The sequence below is a fragment of the Acromyrmex echinatior genome, chromosome 16 (genome assembly GCF_024713525.1).
Source record: "Acromyrmex echinatior isolate Ae372 chromosome 16, ASM2471352v2, whole genome shotgun sequence".
In the NCBI taxonomy this organism is placed as follows: Eukaryota; Metazoa; Arthropoda; class Insecta; order Hymenoptera; family Formicidae; genus Acromyrmex; species Acromyrmex echinatior.
In genome coordinates this window covers 4,387,742-4,411,339 of record NC_141867.1, presented here as the reverse complement: position 1 = coordinate 4,411,339, position 23,598 = coordinate 4,387,742, and the positions used below count along the sequence as shown (strand labels likewise).

Genomic DNA, 23,598 nt, shown 5'->3' with positions numbered 1-23,598 from the left:
ATATCCAAATTTTTCTTAAAATCAGATTATTTTACATAACAAAACAATTATAATATGGGGGGAGATAAATTTAATATTTTATTTTTAAATTATATAAAATAACAAAGATATTTCTTGTGTAATAAAAACTGTTTTTTTTAAATATTTGTATATGGGTATTTTTATATTTTGATATTTTTATATTATAAAAGAAAAATAAAATGCAATTTTTAAAAGGAATCTTGTACTTCTCATTGTGATGGCCATGCTTGCACATTCTTTGAAAATTATACATAAATAAAAAGTTTCTATTATTTTTTTATTAAACGAAACAAGAATAGTATGACGCAATTGTACTGATAGCATTTCCTAAATACAGATCCAACCCATGTTTAACTTTAGCTGAACGTCTATCACATAATCATTGAGCTTTTTTCTAAATTAATTCTTTAACGCTCAATATCTTATAGAAAATAATATTGGCATTTAGAGAGATAAAAAGAAGAAGATTAATAAATTAAAAAATTAAAAATAAAACAATCATTAATACAATTTGAAATCAACAACTCATTTGAAAAATTATTATATGTATTAGCAAGTTATTGTTTTTCAAATGAGTCGTGATTTCAAATTGTATTAATTTCAACATTGAGAATGACCCAATAGAAATCGTTTGTTTTATAAACTTATGTTTTGTAGTTAATCCGGCATTAAGATCTAGCTTGGCTTGTAGCCCTTGTTTTATTTTTAATTTTATAAATTATTTGAGTCTATTGTCTTTTACTTAATAAATTAAAGTCTGAGAGAGAGAGAGAGAGAGAGAGAGAGAGATTAAATTAAGTTAAAAACAAATTCATTTAAAATTAATTAAATTAAATTACAAGTTATTAAGTTTTTAACATTTTTTTTAACTTTTAGCTTATTGACTAGTTATTATTCAATCCCGATTGAAAGTAAAACAAACCTGAATTATCTAATTGATGGCCAGATATGTATTACATACATTGAACGTTTTATTAACAGAACAACAAATTGGAAAATAATCGTTACAAGAGCTTTTTTTCAATATTATTATATATGTATATATTTATATATATATATATATATATATATATACTTTGACAAATAATACATATAAAACGTTATTGAGGTTACACGTAACCGAAGAGTACACATTGCACTTTTCGTTTTAACTTAATATAATTGCATCATGTTACGATAGTTTTGTTAAGAAAAATTTATCGTTTACATCTAAAAATAGATTTATTGACAGAAGCTTCACATTTTAATTATAAATACAAATAGCTTTCATGAAGAGATAACTAATTATGTAATTATATTAGTCTGTCAAAGGGAACAAGACAGCTGATTAATGTGAATTTGAAAATGCGAAAAAAATATTACAAACATTATTTTTATATCATTTCAAGTGTGAAAAATATAAGAAGAAATATATTAATTTTCTTTCTTTCTTATTATTAAAAGTTTCATCTAAAAACTTTTTTCAAAAAATGACTTTTTGACAATTCCGTCGAAGATTTTAAAAATAATAATCTAAAAAAATAATAGTAAAGGAAAAGATCATTTATATCGTATACATATTTTTTTTTAATTTTTCAAAATTATATAATTAATATTCTCGTATATTTTACGAAAATTATTCAAACATTTTATATATTATAGAATACATCTGATATTTACACGTGCGCAAATACAGAAAACTCTTTTAACTTCGCACACACGTCCATCGAACCTTTCAAGTAAAACACATTTTCCGTTTCAGCCTCTTAAAATATACATTTCGTGAAGTCGCTACACAACCAAATATTTAAACATCGCAATCGAAGATAAATCTACCGGACTAAATGTGCAATTTTAAAATATACTAGACTGTATAATAGTTACTTTGGAAGCGATCTTATTTTTACAACGTAAATAACATTAGAATAATTTTCCTTCGAAGGGAAAAGGGATAGGAAACTTATTAAGAGTTAAGGGTAATCAGGAATTTATTTAGTGGCGATAAAAATTACTGGCTTTTAATAAATATTTCCTCAAATCGATGCTAGGACCTGACAGCAAACGCGATATAAAAATGAACGGGAAACAAACACGAGAATTCATAATAGATACCGCTCGGGACGAGCATAAAAAAATGACATCATTCACACGCAGGAAGTGTCGCCTACCGCGAAACCGAGGAAGAAATTCCGCATATGATGCTTTAAGGATGACACGTTAACATAATGACACCGGCGGCAAACATACGTGTACATTTCCACGTCCCATTGTCTCCGTATATTGCGTATTGCATCGACTCGAGGAATCTCACGATATTATTACATTTTGTGATCTTTTGGTTTACACGACATGGATGACATTATCGACAGAAGACCCTTGGCTTGACAGACATATCGTAAACGTTTAAAGGACACGACGTCGTAATCGCAGGAATCAGAGCGTTCTGCACGGAATGAATCGATAGCGGAGCGGTCCACGTCCCTTCCGAGGCTGTTACGCCAGATTCCACATCAACCCTGCAAATAATTCAGCACTGTTCATAGCAATTAAATCCACCGTTAAGCCATGATGATTATAAGGGAAGATATTGGCATAGAGAAGATACAAATGAATTTTGAAGACTTTAAAATGATTATATATGTCCTCCTTCGCGATTGTAAGTATAATACATTTCCAATTGTTCGCGAATTATATCTTATTATCTTTTATAAATATTACAATATTATTTACGCACTAACAACCATGGAGGCTCATGTAGACAATTTACTCATATTTGATTTATTTTTTGGAACTAGAAAACCATTTTTAAAATCTAAAATATTAATGCTTTCTCTCCCTCCCTCCCTCCCTCTGTTGCGCTTTCTAATGTAATGAGCTAATAATTTATGTACTTTAATTTCATAAACGAGATTACGAAAAATTTTTTCATCGTTTGTCAAAACTAGATTAATAATAGAAAATTATATCTTTTTTTATTCTCCCCTGATTGTTACGCTTATCAAAGTAAATGACTAAAGTAATGACTCTGAATATGGTATAATGGTCCAATTTCTAAGATTGGAATTAATATCGTTAACGGGAAAATTGTATAAGAAAGGTAGAGGAAGAAATGTGTTCGAAAGAGAACGAAATTGTGAAGCAGCTCGCAAAAGTTTTGGGCGCTGTGCTTGGAGCCGATTAACATCTTTGTTAGCCCATGGAAACAAGATATCGTAAACTGATAGTCATCTTACGTCTTGAGAACGGGCGATGCATAAAGAACAAGAGGATTCACTGGCGGCGGTTTGAGAAGCACGACATCGACACCCGATGCATGTAATTCGTTTTTTAATGCCTCTGCGGCACCTTCCACGGCTCTTCGGGACGCACTGAAAGCCACCAGTCCAGAGCCTGTCTTACTGCCGTAGCTCGTTTCGGAGTCTCCCAAAAGAACGATGCGTCCTTAGGAACAGAACATTTTCAATAAGCCGCTTAAAGAATGAATATGGTTTTGCTATCAGTGAATAGTCTTGCCGCTGCGCGGGGCGCTTTATTCAGTGCTATTGTGCACTGCTGCAGCTTTCAAAGGAGCAATTCACTTCCTCGAAAAGCGAGCAAATTTCTCATTAACTTAAGCTGATGAATAAGTTTCGACGTGATCATTTTTGTAGTAAAAGATTTTCATTTAAGATATTTTTAATAATAAATTGTTTATAAATTTTTTAAATATTTATTAATATCAATAATTGCTTGTCAATTTAGTAATATTACTATCCCAGTTTCAATTTAAGATTGCGTTTCAAGACCGAAGATGATTGGCCTTTTCTAAATTTTAAAGAACAAAATAATTTTAAAAAAATACATATTTAAAAACTATGCTTTGACTATTTACAAAAAATTAATTTTGAAAGAGAAGAAAAAATTGGATGTAAAAGTTATAGAAAGATTTTCTGAGAATTCAACACGATATTATACCATAAATTAAATTTTTCCAGTTCAAAAAATCAGTACATATGTCTGATTTTATGATTTTTACCTGCTAGTAATTGAAAATAATAAAACGAAACAAATACAATAGTCCATACACTACTCGACTATTTCCCTCCACGGGGGATCAAGTCTCAACTCTAATTTGACCTTCTCTCTCCTAAAATCCTGGCTACGCCCATGGATATAAATTTATCGAAATATTATTTAATCAAGTTCAAATAAGATTTTTTTGATACTTAAAACAATTTTAATTTTTTTAATATAAATTAAAAAATTAATATTTATTATATTTTGTTATTTATGATAATTTTTTCCGTTGTCCAAAAAGCAATTTTCTTTGGAGCAAAACAGAAATGTTAATCTTTTATGTAGCGGCAGACAATAGTTTTCTTAATCTTAATATTTTGTTGAATATATTCAACAAACCTCTCTTGATACGCAATAGAGGAATGAATACTCTGGCTGTTCTTAGTGGAGCAACCAAGTTGTGACGCAACATGGACTCCCACATTGAACTGGTTTGTTTCTCTATAACACCTGGTAAAACCAAGCCGCCTGTGTGCACAACTGCCCAGAGACCTGTAATTAAATAAAGTTCAGTACTTTAGAGTACTTAAAGTGATCGTCCTCCCTGGGTGGTGCGGAAACGAGGCAGATGGAAGTTTATTCCAACGAACTTCGCTCGCGCTGGAGATGCGTTATATACAACGAGTGGAAGGCCATCGCGAGTAAATACCGCTGCAATTTACGGTCCCCGGTGATATCGAGCATTTGAAATTGCATCTCCAATCGGAAGTATGACTTATAAAACGAAAGTGCACTCCTCCATTCCCTGGCTACGCTAACTAAACAAATACATTCGGCACTTCTATCTCATTTTTCGCGACGAAAAACATTCGCCTGACAGTTCGTGAGTGTAACGAATAGCAAAAATCTGCGAATATGACGTTTGCGTTTATTTATTCTGCGCGATGAAGGTACGTTATTTCCTCGTGTTTTCCCATTACGCAAACTTCCATTATGCACGCAAGATATATTGCACGACAAATCTATGCAGAAGCAAATATTCGTCTCGTAAAAATCTTGTTGGAATCATCGTGAAAAAAAGTTGAAAGTGCATTAAAGTTTTGAATGATTTATTCGAGTGTTTTATTTTTCTGTCTTTTAACCCTCAGGCTGACATCTATTAGACTCATTCAATTATAAATCACTTTTCCAAGAATATCAAACAATTTAATTTTCTTTATGTTATATTTGCAAAGGATTTTTAATTAATTAATCAATATTAATGGAAAATTAGATTAGCTCCGATGAAAGAGAATAGTTTTCACATATAATATAGCTTGATGTAGTGGACAAAGGCTATTATTGTGTCATACACAAGTCATCATAGACAAAGTTTAATAATGGATATTTTTTTTACCTGTGTATCAAAAGTGTGAAACTTATGCAAACTATTACAAAGCAGTTTTGCTTTGTAATATATAGCTTATACACCATAGCTTATAAATTATCCATTATTGAGCCTTGTGTTTGTATCATATACATTATATGTGAAAACTAATTCATTTCACCAGGACCCAATTTTTCTTATAATTAGTGCAGGTTCCTTTGGATTATTCTTAGACAATGTACTTAATAATCATTCTTTTTATACGAATTATGTTATAGTGATTTCTTAAAACTAATTAATGTTTTTTAATTAACATAAATTAAATAAATCTGACAAATTCAGCATTAGTAACTGTATTATAAATTTCGTATCAATTCCGGAGGGTCAAACATGTTTTGCAAAAATCGTGGTATTTAACTTGTGTATTTTCCCCGATCTTGAACAAGTGATAATTTTATCTATATGTGTATCCGATCGATAAAGCCCGCGTCGAACATAATATAGCAAGTTTATAGCTGAATTATTTTGGAAACGGAGAATGACTCTACATCTAGAACATTATTCGTTCAATATCAAGTTTCATTAAATTACTGTCAGATTATTCATGTTCATCGGTATAGAAGTTCATTGGTATTTCTTACCGGAATAACTAATAACAGGATTAACATATAATGTTCAAGTCACGTATAAAAGTGAAATTGAATACGTAAAAATTTTCAACTTATCTGTAATTAAATAAATATTGACGTTATTTGAAAACACACAAATGCAGACGCTCGCAGCTTGTTCAACAAATTATTTCATTTGTGAACATGCTTAGTTATTATAATTAATGTAGTTAATTAAATGATATAATTAAATATGACACCGAAATATTCGTGAAATAATAATTATAAGAAATTTTAAATTTAAAGAAAGTTAGTTCTAATATTTTTTTGCGTAATTATGTGATTAATAAAATAAAAGTTTAATTTGTATATAGAAATAATATTGAATTTTCTGTTTTCCGCATTGTAACTTTTATAAAGACTAAAAGGAGCGATTTTAAAATTCATTAAAAATAGATACATAATACATTTAAAGTATTAATAAAATCATGTAGATCCTAATGATAAATTTATATGCGTTATTAAATCAACGTAATTCCCTGCATTAAATGTGAAACACGTATTTCTTTTTTCACGCAATCTATATAAATTACGAAAAGAAAAAGTCATGTAAAAAATGTTACGAACAAATTATTTTTTGCTTCAATATTACATTGTTTATACACAAGCAAAAAACTCTATTAAATTTCGTAACTAACAAGTAAACTTGTAAGTATTTTAGATGAAAGCGCAGAAATTAATATTTGACAATAACTTTAATATTAAAGCTAGAATGGCTTTAACATGGTCGTACAAACTATAACATCATACAATACCGTAACATCTCGAGGAAGTAATTGTAAATTAAATCAAAATACAAAGAAGCAGAGAAAGCATACCCGTTAAAAGCATTATTTGCGTACACGACGCACTTTCTACACAGATTACATGTGAAGATATCATTTATATAGTCTAAACGTGATGTGATGATATCTTTTGACTGATATCTTTTTAATACGAAGATTTGATTAAAGATTTTTTTTTAATAGATTATGTTAAAAAGACGTCTGAACTTTTGCCCATTTGGAAACTCCCTTTCCAATCTAATCTAATCTAATTAAATTCAATCGTTTGTTAATATGAAACATAATCAGTTTCTTCATCGATAGTTCATTCTGAGAAATGAAGCATAAATAAAAATTCACATACCGGTCTTGGAAGACTTGAACATCACACGACAGTTTCTCCTTTCTCTAATCATAATCCTTATAATGCTATTAAAATGAAAGTATGAAATTCATGTAAAAAATTGTTCGTCTCTCTCTCTCTCTCTCTCTCTCTCTCTCTCTCTCTCTGTCTGTCTGTCTGTCTGTCTGTCTGTCTGTCTGTCTGTCTGTCTGTCTGTCTGTCTGTCTGTCTGTCTGTCTGTCTGTCTGTCTGTCTGTCTGTCTGTCTGTCTTTGTCTTTCTCTTTCACTTTCTATATATTAAATTATATTTTTAAAATATACATAATTACTCATTTGAGAAAGCTAATTGCCTCCATTCATTAAATATCTCAATCTTATATACTGGTGTCTATGTATTTAGTTCTTTCAAATTAATTATTTCTGACTTTCTATTTACTTTACAGTTAGTATTGCGGTCATTTCTCGGCTAGCTCGATTCAACGATTAACCAAAGAAATCGAATGAATAAAACATCTTGCCATCCTCTCCGGCCGGAAGTTTTGCCCTGACAGCGTCCAAACAGGCGTGCAAACTGTCCTCCCTTGTCGGATCCAGTTCCAATGGCACGATTTGACCACGAGCACGTGCGGCTTCCGGTTGCTGCGGATCACCATCGCTCGTACCGTCAGGTTCATCCTGTTTCTGCCGCTCCAGCTCGACCGCCTTCAAGATTTTGACCGACGGTGAGCTACCCGTTGGATCTAGCAGACCTGCGAACACCTGTCGCAGGGAGAACATGACATGTTATGTTTTGAAAGACCACCGCCGCCGCAAGTCCACATTCCACGTGCCACTCTGTTACACACCGTATTGGCACCGCTCGATACCGCACTCGATATGCTTTGACGTTGATAGGTCATGTTAAATGACACATAGGCTCGACTGTGACTAATGAACTGGATATTTTTAGTAAAGGATGAAAAAACTCGAAATTCTTCTTTCAGGTATTAATTTTAGAAGATATTTTATAAAGATCAAAATTAAGATTAGAAGATAATTGTTCCTAAATACTATTTCGATTGATTAACTTCTTATTATACTATATAAATATATTGCTTTTTCATTTCAAAAATCACATATATAAAATCAAACAATTAATCAATGAAAAAGTAAATTCAATTAAACTTTTCAAATAATTATCCATAAATTATATTGATAAAAAAAAATTAAATTTCTTAGAAAAGGAGAAAAACCTTTTTAACTTGAGACAAAATTAGACTAATCAAATAATATCGGCAAAAAAAAATATATTCTTAATATGACCAATGTCATTTTTTGTCATTTTTATCTCACAATCCCTAAAAACTTCTTTTTAAATTGTGTCGCTTTTTGATGGAATTTAGTTTATTCTTTATGATTAATAGGATAATGTTTATTTAATTCATTTATGATAATAACTTGAAAATTTTTTTAGTTGTATTATGTTAGAAGTATGGGAGTGATGTTTTATATTGAAAAACTGAATAATATTATGTAGAGAAACTTTTAGTTCTTAAATTTTTATTTAATAATATATCGATAACGATTTTCAATCATCTTACGTTTCAGGTCTTACATTTTAAAACACTTATCTATATTCGTTTAATTTTATTTTGAATTATTAATTGCTAAAGTAAATTAAACTATTTAACGGTATTTATATAAATCAAGTTCTTTGATATACAAGTATACTCTTGAAAGCTATACGAAAGTTAATAAGTAAAGCCCGAATGTCAGAATATGTGGAACAATCGAATCGCAATTAATCATAAATGACTACATAAATGACTTATACATATTATTTTGCCTTTGTACTACATGAAAATTCCGCCGTTTAATTCCATTAAAGTACTTGGAGAGTATGCAAATGGTGTAAGCTGATTGATTGATCATTAATTAGCAAAATCGGACGAATTTCAACATTAAATATTAACCTAAATGTTGAAAGGCGTTGCGCAACTATTAGATGACAAAACTAACTTCATTGCTGAATTTTAGAGAGATGATTACATTAAGTTATTAGATAACTTTTCTGATATTACCCATGTATATTACCCATGAATCACGAGAGGGATGAAATTATTACCTTGTTGATCTGAAGGATCTTCTGGAGAAGTAATAAATGTAATATTGCCATTCGATTCGGACCTTTCGCGAAGAAGCCCTCGCAAGATCGGCGTGGAGAACGCTTCCCACAAGTTATTACCGGAGTAAAATCTGAGTTGGCCGAGTATCTATCTTTCAGTGGCAATCTTTTGAGGGATGACTCTTGAGTGGTGACACGATATACTCAGAGAGACTAGCGGATACGTGAATACCTGTCGAGAAACTGTCGGCAGGACTGATTTAAGGGCTCACCGATGTTCCGCTCCCTTGACATGAGGAAACTAATTTGGAGCACCCGGACCGGACTCCGACAATCTGAAATATGTTGCACGCTCGAAGGGATAATGGGGATTCTGACGTAAGGCCGCGGGATATTGCGTTTCAGTGGTTGTCGTCGCGTTGCATGGTATCGCTCAACTTTAGCCGTTTAGATTTCGCGAAACCGCGGAAAGAGTGGACGTGGGAGGGATCCGACGTCTATCCGTTTTAAGCTAACGTGCCCAAAATTAGCTGACAGTCGCTTGCAAAGTTACTCCATTTTGTGTAATAAAAGAAAAAAATAAAGATGACAAGTATGAATGTTCTTCTCGGAGTATACATGGTTTTCTGCGATAAATTCGAGATTTATGTAGTCATGAAGCTGACTAAGAGGCTGTCCAAATAATAGCTTTGACCCAATTTTGGTGATAATTATGGATTGCAAAAAACAGAGAAACGAGTTTATAGTCGACGTTGCGATAACGCAAGACTCGCCACCATTTGCTAATGCGTGTTTCCGATAATCGTCGACGTACACAAACTTCAGTGCAGTTCCCACGCAATAAAGCGGTCAGCCGTTACTTCGCGTAGCCTTCGGCATTTACAACGTGGATCTCTCGCGGTTCTGAATTTTGAATATTCACCGAGCCACAGAGAGAATATCGGCTGGCAGCGTAACGGAGGCAAACGTATGGTGAAGTTTATGCTGCCGTTAATTTATGACGGTTACACGCATACCCCTTGTTGCCATTATTACCTTGTAGCCAGCTTCGTAGAGTGCAAGAGCGATCTGCAAGCCTACGCATGTATCACAGCTGGTAACGAGTACGTGACGTTTGTTACGCGACTCGTATTCGTCGGCGGCATTTCTGGACTGTCGCATCAGGTAAGCCAGCAGGGCTGCGACTATCGAGCACAGAGCCAATATCTGCAGGGCCAAAACGGCCCCGGTTTCGACATCCATTGTGACCGATTGGCGCGAGGAAACTCTGCGAGAATGAAAGAATCGTTAATATTTTAGAGAAGTGAATTCGTTTTATATTAAACTTCGATATATTAACTCGGAAGTGTTCAGTGAACAGAAGAGCTTCGTTGCTGCAACTTATATTTTTTGTAAATTAACAAATATAATATTCGTAAAAATAACACTACATAAACTTCGAATAATTTTTAGTTCAACAAAAGGGAACAACATTTTTTAACGTATTTTAGCGCGTTGAGTTCGAATCTACCGCAAAAATTCTATCTCGTATAAATTCCTAAGATATAGCACGTCATTTTTATTTCAATTTTTAAGATATAACATTTCTTTTTGAATGATTAGGGTGCGACAAATGACAAGCAAATGAAAAGAACATAAATTTTTTATAAATTCAGATTTGGCTCAGTTTTAATAATTTAAATTATTAAAATATGACATTTTAATAATTTATCAGAATGTGATATGATTTGAATGATTCAATTACGAATGTGAATAATTTGAATTATCATGATTATGATTACCAAGAGAATTAATAAATATTCCTCATTAAATTAACATTTTTTCATTTATTATTATAAAATATAGAGATCGAAAAATGTTATATAACTTTATATATTAAATGAAATAAAAACGAATATAAAAAATCAGTTTTTCAATTATTTTTTGCTAACAATGACAGTCTGAATTTCAAAATTATTGCCTCTAAAATCGCAAGAAATTTCGCAATAATTTAATTATAAAAACGCTCGAAACAACTCTCATAAAAAATTGAGTTTTTGTTTTAACAAGTAAAGGCTCTCTTGGTAGATAAAAAATCAAGGAGAGTCTGAGAAGTGAGACGAAAGAATTGATTTCTTCGGTGAAAAGTGAACGGCGGGGCGGGGTTGCTTTTGTCGGAGAGAATCACTTGCCTTTCTAAACCGTATCTAGGCTCAACCACCATGTACTAGGTCGACTACCGATTTTCCGTGATCGTCGCGGAATCGAATAGAGAATGGAGAACTTCTCCTTCGGAGCCACGATAGACACGCGATGGAATTGCGACGATTGCTGAAAATCTTGCGCGTGTTCGTTCTCCTCGCTCAGCTGACTTAATAGCGGTGGAACCGTATACTGCTAATGTGTCGAATCGATTAAACCCGCCGAGCTCGTATTTCACTGATTGTACGGAGAGACATTTCTTCGACGGTGCGAAATATTTCTTCGCGAAATGTATGCTTGCTCGTTGATACGACAACATATCGAGCAACCTATCGAGAATCAAAGAATTAATGCAAGCGAATGATATAATGTCGATGATATCAAAAAAGCAATGATAACTTATTTCTTGAATTAAATGTGTGTGTGTGTGTGTGTAATTGTGCGTATGTACATACACGAGGGGCATCCCAAAAGTATAAAGTTTCCTCATCATAGAAAAATAAAATTAAAGATAGGACCATTATAAAACTTATTTATTAATTTGGTCCTTAAATTATTTTTCAATGTAGTTAAAATTGAAATTTAAACACTTGTTAACGTGACAACCAGTTTTTCAGTATCAGTGGTAAAAACGTGTTCTTGGATAGGAGCCACGATTTCACTTCAGCCTTGATTTCATTGTTGCTTTCGAATCTTTTGCCACCCAAATGTTTTTAAGCGCAGGAAATAAATAAAAATCACTCAGTGCAAGATTTGGAGAGTATGATAAATGATAAAAAAATTCTCAACAATATTATGTCAACAAATTCTGTGTTCGTCTTACTGAATGAGGACGTGCATTGTCATGAAACAGAAAGACTTTAAAAAAAAAAAAAAAAAAAAAAATTTAAAAGGCTTTTTTTAATTGACGATAATTGATTTATTACACTTTTGCTTTTTTGAGGTAAAAAAAATCAAATTACTGCACGTAATTTGCAATCGGACATGATTTAAATTTGCTCAGCTAATTATTGTTGAAGGTGATTGCAAGTGAAAAAATGTTTCCAACAATTTCCAACATACTCCCACGAAACATCTCAACAACACTTAAGCTAAAAAAGCACAATGAAAGAATTGCAATTTGCACATTTTTTTAAAGCATTAATGTTATTTTTTATATCAATTGACTCATCTTATTATTCTGTGCATAAAGTATTAAAATAATTCAAAAATAAATAGTTTATGAGATATTTTATATTTTAAGTCAAAATTTGCGACAATAAAGTATAAAATATCTTATAAATTATTGATTTTTCAATTCTCTATTTTAATACTTTTATATATAGAATAATTTGAGGAATCATATATGAAAATCATATTTCATTTGAAGAAAAAAACAACGTGACCAAATGCGTCCTCTCAAAGTCATTCCTTTTTTATCTAAAATATTTTTTATATCATTATTAGTTTTGGAAAAAACTAAGTGTTAAAATAAAATAGGGCATTCTATACACACATGTAATATTTTGTTATTTTTGACTTCCAAATCCATGCATCAAGATGTAAATCAATATATTCCATGGTTGATTTTCAAAGTAAAGTAAACAATATTCATATTAACGTATGCATTTTTACAATTAGTAAATGATATTAAATTTGAGATAACAATATTATTCACTAAGTGCATACGTTACCGTGGATGTTGTTTACTTCGAAATTTAATACATTTTCTTCAGTTAAATTGTTTAATTCCATTATTTTAATTAAATTAATTGCTAGGAAATTAATTGAGTAGGAATAATGGAGTAGGAACAATCTATAGAAATGGTTAAAAATAATTCAATTTGAATATAATTTGACATTATGAAATTAACAGCGTGAGACGAACTTCATCGATCATACAGCTCGAGAGGAAGATGCCTACATTGCGCAGTTCATATATGAATTTCTCTCGGAAAGCGAGATATTTCCTTTCTCCTTCTCTTTTCTTCCGATTCTCCCCTCTCCCCTCTCCTCCTTTCTCTCTCTTTCTCTCGGTATGTAAATGTCAGTTCATACACGCGGAATGGTAGATGCATTCTTCGAAGAGCATTGTCCGATGCATATCAGACATAAAAATATATGTATGTGCTAAAAGAGATACGCCAGGACGTGAAACCGATGTTTGCCTCGCATATTGCACAGCGGCATTCTCGAGGAGCTTTCTCACAAGCGTTTTCCACATTTCTGGTATTGCCGAAGTCCTCTTCGGCAAAATGAAAAGAGACGTTGTTATTTATGTTTCATTCGTTTGCGTTTTAAAGTTGTTTGACTAAAGGTAACGCGAGGAAGGTAGAGATATTTTATGATGTTCCTTATATATGCCCTTTGCCTGCGAGGTAACATTTTCGTTGATAACGAGTGCTTTGTACTAACGTATGCATTGTTTTAAAGGAGGAAAGATACCTTTCGTACAATGACTACCAGGAGAGAAACTCGTTGCCCAGGGAATAAGAGATTACGTATCTATATGCAGGTGTCTATATTGTCATTTTCAAATGTCATCCGCACAAACAGGATGGCAGAGATTCGCGAGAAGCGATGTGCACAATAGAAAGCGTCGTAACTTTACATTACAAGAACGTCAGCTTGGCACTTGGGACGTGCCCGCGCAAAAACCATCTCCAGGCTTCTTGCGATACTTTCTTCCGATCGCGCAAGTCGACCGACGCGCAATTTTCTGTATCCGTCACGCGTCAAGTGCCTCGACATGATTCGTAACTCTGTGAAAAATAGTCGGAAGTGACAGCATGGCACTCGCCGCGCCACGTGAATCAGTGCCGCTATGCTGTCTCTCGATAACGGATCTCGATCGCGGGGCGAGATTTTCACCCCCGGTCATAACGAATCACCTGGCGAAGGACTGCGCCGGTGATGAATTAACGCTTGTCACACGGGGACGACAAACGGAGAGTGGCAGCAACGCTAAAATTAATACGTTTTAGCGTGGACACGCGGAATCTGTGACATTTACGATCGCACGAACATCACGCGTGCACCTGCGGCCGCGTGAATGTTTAATGATGGTGTGCGTATATGTATAACACCGAGTTTCTCCTGGGTCTGGGTTATCATGATTAACTTTTCCAAGCGGCAGATAAACGCCCATAAAGAACGTCACACTTGTGACGATAAATCGGGTTTATTATGTTTCGTCGAAAATCTCTATATGATTAACTGACTCAACCTCGCCGTTTCATGACATTTATTCTTTAAGATTAACGCGAGAGACACTTTATTTACTGATGTAACAATCAAGAATTTATACTACGTCATGTAATTAGAAGCTGTACATTTTTCATTAAAAAATTGTGTATGATTAATTGATTTAATATTGCCGTTTCATGACACTAATTCTCGTTTTCTTAAGATTAACGCGAGAAATGTTTTATTCACTGATAGTTTATAAACATTAAGAATTTATACTTTGTAATTATACGTTTAGTTATAAATTTTATATCTTCTTATTTGTTTATATTAAATTTTGGAAGAAAATTTCTTATGAATATGTAGATTTGCGGATTAATTGTTTCAAGGCTGAATTAGAAAACTTTTATTATGAATAAAAGCAACAGCCTTGTATCCATTTATGTGAGACATTCTCACGTAATTATTTCGTTAATCATTTCTGGTCTTGAAACTGAATATATGGCGTGTCTGAATATAGGTATGACATTTGTCCCTCTATTCCCTAGACGGGAATTACGTTAATTATTCTAATTGCAAACTACGGGAGTAATTCAATAACGAGCAGTTATGCTATAACGGTCATCAAATTAAACTTTATATGAAGAAGAGCACATATTTCTCGGAAATAAGAATATATGCGTGTTACTTAAAATTATTAATAATTACATTTTGTCTTAATCTTCATAATAAATTTGTAATATATCTATGAAATTATACATAGATATTTGTATTTTCTCAATAAATTTAGAAGCATAATGATAAGTATTGCTTTTAGAATAAATTTGGAGACAAGAGGATCAGTCCATCTTGCTGTACAAAATGTGAAGGATTCTTTTCTATCGTTTTAATTTGATTCAAATATCTTCATCAAGAAAAGAAATAACAATTTTTTTTTATTTTAATTAGAATACTGTTCTGCGCTATATAAGTAAAGAATATATCAGAAAAACATGCCATTGTCCATTTGGAAGAAAAATTAATAAACGTTTAAGTCGAAGAAGAGAAAATAATATGAGACTTTCAAGTTACATTTAATTCTAGCATTCATAAAATTTACACTCCGAGCTATTGCCTTGCGAATGAAACCATTGTACTTGCGTTTAATTATATAATACGATCGGTAATTAGAATGTAAGGCTTCTGTTCACTCACCATTACTATCTTAGATTGTAACGTGAGAATCGAGAAAACATACAAATTAAATTTATTTGAATAAAAATAATTTTCAATAAAAAGCAATTAATAGAATAAACTTTTAAAATATAACTGTCTTCTTGTTTTGGGGAGAGAAATTAAATTACATTTAATTCTATACTATATGTTATTTATTTGACAATTGCCATAGCTATAAATATAGCTCGTTTCGTTTTTTATTATATGCGTAATTCATTTCCAAATATATGGTTATTTATTAATTAACGAAACAAGAAGAGTTTCCGATATATTTCATAAATCAATTTTATTGATTATAAATGTTATTTTATAATATTAAAACATATTTCCATATTGATTTATTTTGCAAGATTTTTTATTGTATATTTTCTCGTTTCTGACGTTACAATCTGACATAATAATGGTGAATAAACAGGAACTTTATGCATATATAATAATGGTATACCTTTCACGAAATTGGTCTCTTTTTCTTCTTTTCTGCGAAAATACAGACGAGAAAGTAGTGTTTGTGAAATGATTACGAGATGATTGCCTTATTGTTATCTTATTACTAGATCCATCTCAAAATTGGATTTGTAACTAGACATGAAAGGAGGATATTGACTTGCGCGGATAGAAGCGAGATAGATAGCAATTGCATATTGCAACGCCATGCTAATAAGCGGCTATGTCATCTCAATTAATCGCCCAGTACCTTGCCCGTCGTGGAGACGTGTGCCGGTTGGAATGTTGGAAGTTACAACGAGGTATGCGCAAGATGGGACGGGTTCGGAGACGAGGACGAGGCTTCCCACGGGGACAGTATGTACAACTACCCATAGTTGAGAATGATCGAGTTCCCTTCGTATATCGCTATACACGCGGACGATGGAATGGCCGAGGGCACGTTATACACGTTTATCGCACAGCTGTTGCGGCACGTTCATTCGATAAAAATCATTGGTCGCGCGCATTCATCAGGCACTATTATTACATGGAGATAATCGCCACATTCCTTCGATGGTGCCGACTTTCTTCTCGCACACAGCCGTACGCGATTCGCGACGGTGCGAATTCAGCGGATTTTGTTGGCGCGAATTAAAAGTTCATGGAACGCGCGTTTGACGCTTCGCAGCAGCTTTGAACGCACAATTAACGCACGTTAATTATGTAACCCTCCAAACGCTGGAATTTCCTTCCGAAGATTCGTTCGACGTAAATTACGGTTCAAACTAAAGAGAAGAAGCGATAAGCACAAATTAACAAAGAGTCTAAGAACTCATTTTAGGAATGATTTGTAAGATTTCAATCTGATTTTATCTGATTTATAAAATTTAATTTATGATTTGATATGCCATGTATTTTGATATGTTCATTAATATATTTTTATACATAAATGCATTCTTTAAATGTGTTTTTGTGTTATAAAATTTTAAGTAAAATTTTATCATAAACTATGTATTAGTTGTATAATTTCTGCAAAAAAACACTGCAATCGAAAATTTATACTTTTCATAAAAAATAAATAGTATAAATATAGTAGTGTACATATTCAACAGTTTAACAAGGCTCATATTTAAATTTAAGTAAATTTTCGTCATTTTATGTTAATTATTTAAAAAAAGGCATCTACTTCTTATTGAAATATAATCCTTGATCCAGGTTTTAAATTGTCATCAAATTCTTGTATTTTTTTACTTTCAAATACAATATAAAATAATAATTTACAATGTTTTCGTTATGTTGAAAAATATGTGTAAATATATATAATACTCTAAAGTTAAAGAATATGGTAATTAATTATTCGGTAAATGAGTTCTAGTGAATTTATTTTAAAGCTTAACAAAATATCAAATGATGGATACTACATCTGCATTAAGAGATTTTTTTAGAGAAGTCAGTATTATTTAATGTTTTAATTTCTCCAGAAATTTATTGTTTCAAGACGTACATAATACGTATTGGCAAATCAAAGCAATGCTATGTTCGAGTACGTTCTGTACCGTTGCATCAATGATTACGTTCGGTAATTAATGCGACTTGATACCTAATTACTCTTGATCGTATCGTCAATCATCGACTCGCTCTGTTGTGCACCTCTGCGGGGTGCAGTTAACGATCGGTAGGAGGAATTAAATTGCGATTTTGCCTGTGGTTAACGAAGCATTTTAGGAAGCGCGATCTTCAGCCGAGCTCTCTGTGACTAATGTATGCCAAATAATTATCCACGCCGACGTGTCCGTCCCGCCACGAAGTTAACAGGCTTTTTCTTCGGATTCCACGTATTGAAATAATGACGGGAAAACACCGTCGCGAGAAACGCACCTAGATTATAGATTCTGTTTTGCAAAACCAACAAAACAAAACGAAAAAATAACAGTTGAATGTTTCTTTTCATTGCGCGACCTATATTTCAAAAAATTCTTCTCTGTGAATATGTTAAGGCACAATATATAGTTTTCAAATAAAATAAAAAATAAGAGAATTTAGCTTTAAGATAGAGAAAAAAAACTGATTATCGAAATCAGATTCTTCAATTATAAGTTCAAATGAATTTATAGAATAATTTGTAATAATTTCTAATTTGCAATATATATGTGTGTGTGTGTGTGTGTGTGTGTGTGTGTGTGTATTCATATATTAAAAATTTAAGAAGATAGAAATGCCAATAAAGATAAATGTGTTAGTGGACATGATCCAATTATTGGACGAAATAACAAAAACTTTAAACAATTACAATTCGAGATTGAATCGATAAAAATAGATTTAAAAATTTAATAAAAAAAAATTTTAATTGAAAAAATTTTTAATTATTAATTTTAATAAAATGTAATAAAAAGACTTTAATAAATTGTTTACAAAATTTAATAAGATAAATTTATTTAAAGTACCTAAATTTAATATTTAAAATTATTACTTCGTTCAATAATTGGGTTATGTTCACTAACTGGTACATTTATCTTAGTTATTTTTTTTTCCCAATATTTTTGAGAGAGAATATTCTATTTAAATTGAAAAAAGAAACAGGATTGTGGTTACAAGGTTCTACAATTTCCCGATTATTGGACATACATATAACGAAGTTCATACTGTATTTGCATATTAAATTAATTTCTACTTCATAAGTGGCTCAATTCAACATCTATCGAGTTAATTAAATTAAGAACCTGCTATTTAGAGTTTTGTATTATTTGTTTAATACGTAGTTATCGAACTATTCCGTTAATGTGCACTGATATCAAGTGTGCAAAAAATGAGACTGAAGCTTAACGGAACATGAACGATTGACCGTAATATTGCGAACAAACGCTCTATAATATCAGATTGAACGTGAATTTTTTAGCATTTTTTTCAATTTTTACTTTTTATGGAAAAATAATAGTTTAAAGTTCATTCTTGCACTCTTAAACTATTAAATTATTAGTTCCACTAAGAGACTTATCCGATGTTATTCATGAAAATTCAGTGAATCACTTATATACACAAATATCGACGTAGTTTTCACGATGAGAACGCTTCGGGCTCTTGACCGCTCTTCTCCTTTCTCCGTAATCATCAGAATGATTTCCTCGAGGCTTCTGTTTACAGGTACGCGGGCGTACAGCGTGTAACCCGAGGTTGACGTGCTAGCTTGTATGTATTGTGCACGGCTGTGTGTGTATATCATTCCCAGATAACGAAGCAACGGTACTTGCAGTTGACCGCGGGCGACCAACACGACTGTGTGTAAAAGGCAAATAGTGTTGGCCATGTGTGCGCGGTCCAATATTTGCATGACAATTTGGACGTCACGCGGGACGCTCATCTTACACACCTACTTCTGATAGGAAGCGAGTCTTGGGCGCCACAACGATATTAATCTCGTCGTGCGTCCTAAATCTTCCGTCTATCAAAATTAATTCTTCCGGAGAAAGCAACCAGAATTTTATTTAGCGATTCACGAACACGTATCCCCGAACGTGTTCGCAATAACGCGCTCTGATATTCCTCATTTTGCAACCACATTTTGGGCTGCAGCGGTTTGTCTTGTGGCATACTTTTGTGGCGGCGAGAATTTTATTTCTATTCGGATTTACGTCGGCAGTTGTATTAATGGATATAGTATAATTCTGGTTTATGGAAAACGCGCGCGTATCCAATTTTACCGCGGCTTTTCCATTTATTATATTCCACAACTGTTAGCAATCCTATAATACACATACATAACGATAACGTGGTAACGTAGAATTGAAATTAAATAATTCTGAAATAAGCAAACAAGGGAATGAGCCAATGTATTCATTGGTTCGGTGCTAATTAAAAAACTGATGCTTGTATCATCGGCACAAAATGATAGTTACAGCTTATCGCCTCTTTCAATGTGTATCAAACAATTTCAAATTTTGATATATAAAAAAAGGAATGTCAAGTTGTTCAAATTGCTACTTAAATAAGAAGTATTTATAGTTTCGAATAAACTAATATATCCACTAAGAGAAATCTAATATAAATTTTACCACGTAAATATTTTTGTTATTGTTTATTTATTTCTGACAATCTAGGTAAAAAAATTTTATTCATGCGTAATAATGTTAATAGATAATAACTACGGAAGTAGGTATTGTATATGTATTGTATAAGTTGCACGAAGCTACTTGAGCTGCGTGAAGCTACCTGAGCTGGATGAATTATTATTTAAGTTACCTGAGTTGCGCGAAGCTATTTGAACGATTTACTTGTGAAAGTATCGACGCATTCGTTTTGCTACATTCTTATTACATTCTGCCGCATTCATGACTTCCTGTAGCACAAACGGCAATTCGCATAATAACACCATCGTATGCCGCATTTTACATCCCAAGAAATTATAGCACGCTAGCGATCTAACGTATAATACGGAATGTATATGATTGATGTGCCCGATGATGGTCGTCACAATTGTGATGGTGCAAGTAATGAGGTCTGTACTTTCTAAAGTGGATCCACAAATAATATTATATTAAATAATATTAGTAGTAAACAAAATAAATTATTCTTAGAATATTTTGCAACTTTAAAACTTTAGATTTGTATTAAAATTATTATACATATATTTTGATCGATAAGGATATGATGATAAATATTTGAGAAATTTAAGATCATTAAAATTATATTTAAAATTATTATATATATGTATATAAATTTTAGGAATACTTAACAATATGATAAATCTAAAATATTGTCTATGTCTGGAGCTCTTAAAAATAATCCTTTTATTATTTTTACTTTAGATCGCGCGTAATATCAATTATTTTTATCGAAGCGGGGCACGATGAATCTCGAATCTAATAATATTTCATCTAGGATTTAAAACACAAATAAAAACTGAACGGAAAGGGAGAAGTACGCGAGTGACTTTGGCCGGCGCAAAAATTTCCACGGGCGTAATTAAGCGACTCGGGTGAGCGGGTGTGCATGGAGTTCTAATTGCATTCGTTAGCGACCGGCTGCGATCGCATAAATAAACCTGGGATGAGTTTTATCAGGATTGCATAATGACGGACTTTACGGTTTTCTACTGATTTTACGGTTTTCCTTACCGGAACAACGTACATATATCTGTCTTCCTTTTTTTGTGCCCTGGCCGAGTATGAGCCACGAATGTGACATGACGTGAAACGCTTAGAAAGTTTGAGCTAAGCACTTTTCCCGCCGTGCTGAAAGACTAAGAACGTTGCGCTCGTCCAGGAATGCGTATCGACGAAGCCTGCTGCGCGCCGTTGCGGCTGTTGTTCGAGCGGTCGCCGACATTACGATTCACCGGACTCGATATATTCCGTGCTTACTTTCGCGATTGTTGACGAGGAAGTGCATCCATCCGGATAACATCGACGTGCTTGCAGACCGTGAGGAAGAGCCTTCCTTTTCGATCGGTAGAAAAATAGCTTCTTGAAATTAGACGGAAAGAACGGTTTCACTGAAGTGTTTAAAAATTTAATTTACTAGATAAGAATCTTAAAATAATTTTGTTGGACCATCGAAATAATTATGTAGGACCCCTAAGTTCTGATTCCTAGAATATCAAAAAATTTGTTGTAGTATTGTTCATTATACTTGAGTATTCTACTATTAAATTCATAGTCAAATTATACCCACAATTTAAGTTATTTTTAATCATTTCACTGTTACTATTTAACGTGTTATTAATTTAACTAAAACAATGGAGTTAAACAATTTAACTCGAGAAAATGTATTAAGTTTAATTTAATTCAAATTTAATTTATATACTAAGTGCATACGTTAATATGGACTTTGTTTATTTTCAAACTAACCACAGAATGGATTAATTTACATTTTGACACACATGGAAGGTAAAAGTAAACAAAATGTTATTCTCAAAGGATTGGGTAACCATTGTTCTTTCTTGATATCTAGTAGTATATGTATCTAAATATTTTGATGGTTCAACTAAATTATTTTTAGATCTGTATTTAAATGAATTTTTAGATATTTTAACAAAATCTTTTTTTTCGTATACTTATTTGCCGCATCGGAAAAAAAAGAAAAATAAAAATTATTGGAAATAGATACTGATGAAGTTAATCGGGCTTTATGAAGAAAGAACAAATTTTAAATCGAATCCCTTTTCGTTTTCACTTAGCGAAAATGTTGAAAATTAGAATGAAAAGCGACACCGTCGGCGAAAATTTGAATGGAAAACGACATTGTCGACGAAAATCCGAATGAAAAGCGTTGTCCTTTCGAAATTAGTTCGTCTACCGCGAAAGGTTCAATTATGGGGATGATGTTGAACGTGGGACGTTATGCAGACTAATGTAGCGCTATAAATCACTTAATTGAAATCACAATACTACCGGTGGTTAATTTATGGCTTGAGAGAACTAAGTGTGCTCTCTCTAATGGCTGACTTTCTTAAGTTACATCGGTTTACCGGCGGGATATTTGGTCGACATAGCAATTATTTCTGTCGACCTGATTTCGAAGTTTGCAGTGAGTGCAAGATGGCTATTTCACCGTAATATGTAATTTTCCTGTAAAGCAGAGCTTTACATCAATGTCCCACCGCGGTGCTACGATTTGGTTTTTGTTTTCACTGTTACATGAATACGCCAGTTAATTACACATAATCCTGAAACCTGATCCATGCATCGATGCACAGCACCTGTATTGTTACGACCTACGTCACATCATAAATAGGGCATGGCGAATGCGGAATTTGGCTGAAAAGATTTAAAACGCCGCTTTTTATTCATACAAGAGAAAGAACAATTTTGCTGAAATATCTAAAAATTTAGGTAAATACAGATCTGAAAATAATTTATTGGACCATCAAAATAATTATGCAAATAGGAAGATTAAGCATGATGAGCAATGTTTCAAAAAGTTTTACATTCTAGAAACAAGCTTGAGCATTCTATATCATTATTATTTTAATAATCTAACCAAATTATTTTCAGATTTGTATCTAGTTGAACTTTTTAATGTTTCAGCATACATAAAATAATTTTTCCTGTATACACTTTAACAATTATCGTTGCCTCACAGGGATTTCATTATTTCAATGCACTGCGAATCAGATTACGAGTAGTTTTAATCGAAACGATCTGGTTCACCCAGACAAAATTATATTTGATTTTTATACTCATACAAAAGAATTATTTTGCTACATAAAAATATAGGTAAATCCAAAAATAAATTTCGTTGGATTATTAAAATAATTTATTAAGACGTTTAAATTCATTGCTAAAATATTAAAATTTTTTCTCTATTACTCTTATCATGCTTGAGTTTCCTTTATAATTATTTTGATTTCACAATTGTTTGATTTTGAGTTCAC

At 32.5% G+C, this 23,598-nt stretch overlaps 1 protein-coding gene across 2 annotated transcripts in view; it reads right to left on the bottom strand.

Moving 5' to 3' along the window:
* Window positions 1-1,216: 1,216 nt before the first annotated feature.
* Window positions 1,217-23,598, bottom strand: part of LOC105152740 (D-beta-hydroxybutyrate dehydrogenase, mitochondrial) — a 116,423-nt gene continuing 94,041 nt past the window's right edge. For both annotated transcript variants that reach the window (XM_087414817.1, XM_011067170.2), the window contains 5 exons: window positions 10,278-10,509; window positions 7,657-7,897; window positions 4,396-4,548; window positions 3,234-3,441; window positions 1,217-2,516 (listed from right to left, as the gene is read on the bottom strand). In XM_087414817.1, coding sequence (XP_087270943.1) covers window positions 2,360-2,516; window positions 3,234-3,441; window positions 4,396-4,548; window positions 7,657-7,897; window positions 10,278-10,484 — 966 coding nt within the window. In that variant the 5' untranslated portion in view covers window positions 10,485-10,509 and the 3' untranslated portion in view covers window positions 1,217-2,359. The remainder of the gene's footprint in view (window positions 2,517-3,233; window positions 3,442-4,395; window positions 4,549-7,656; window positions 7,898-10,277; window positions 10,510-23,598) is intronic.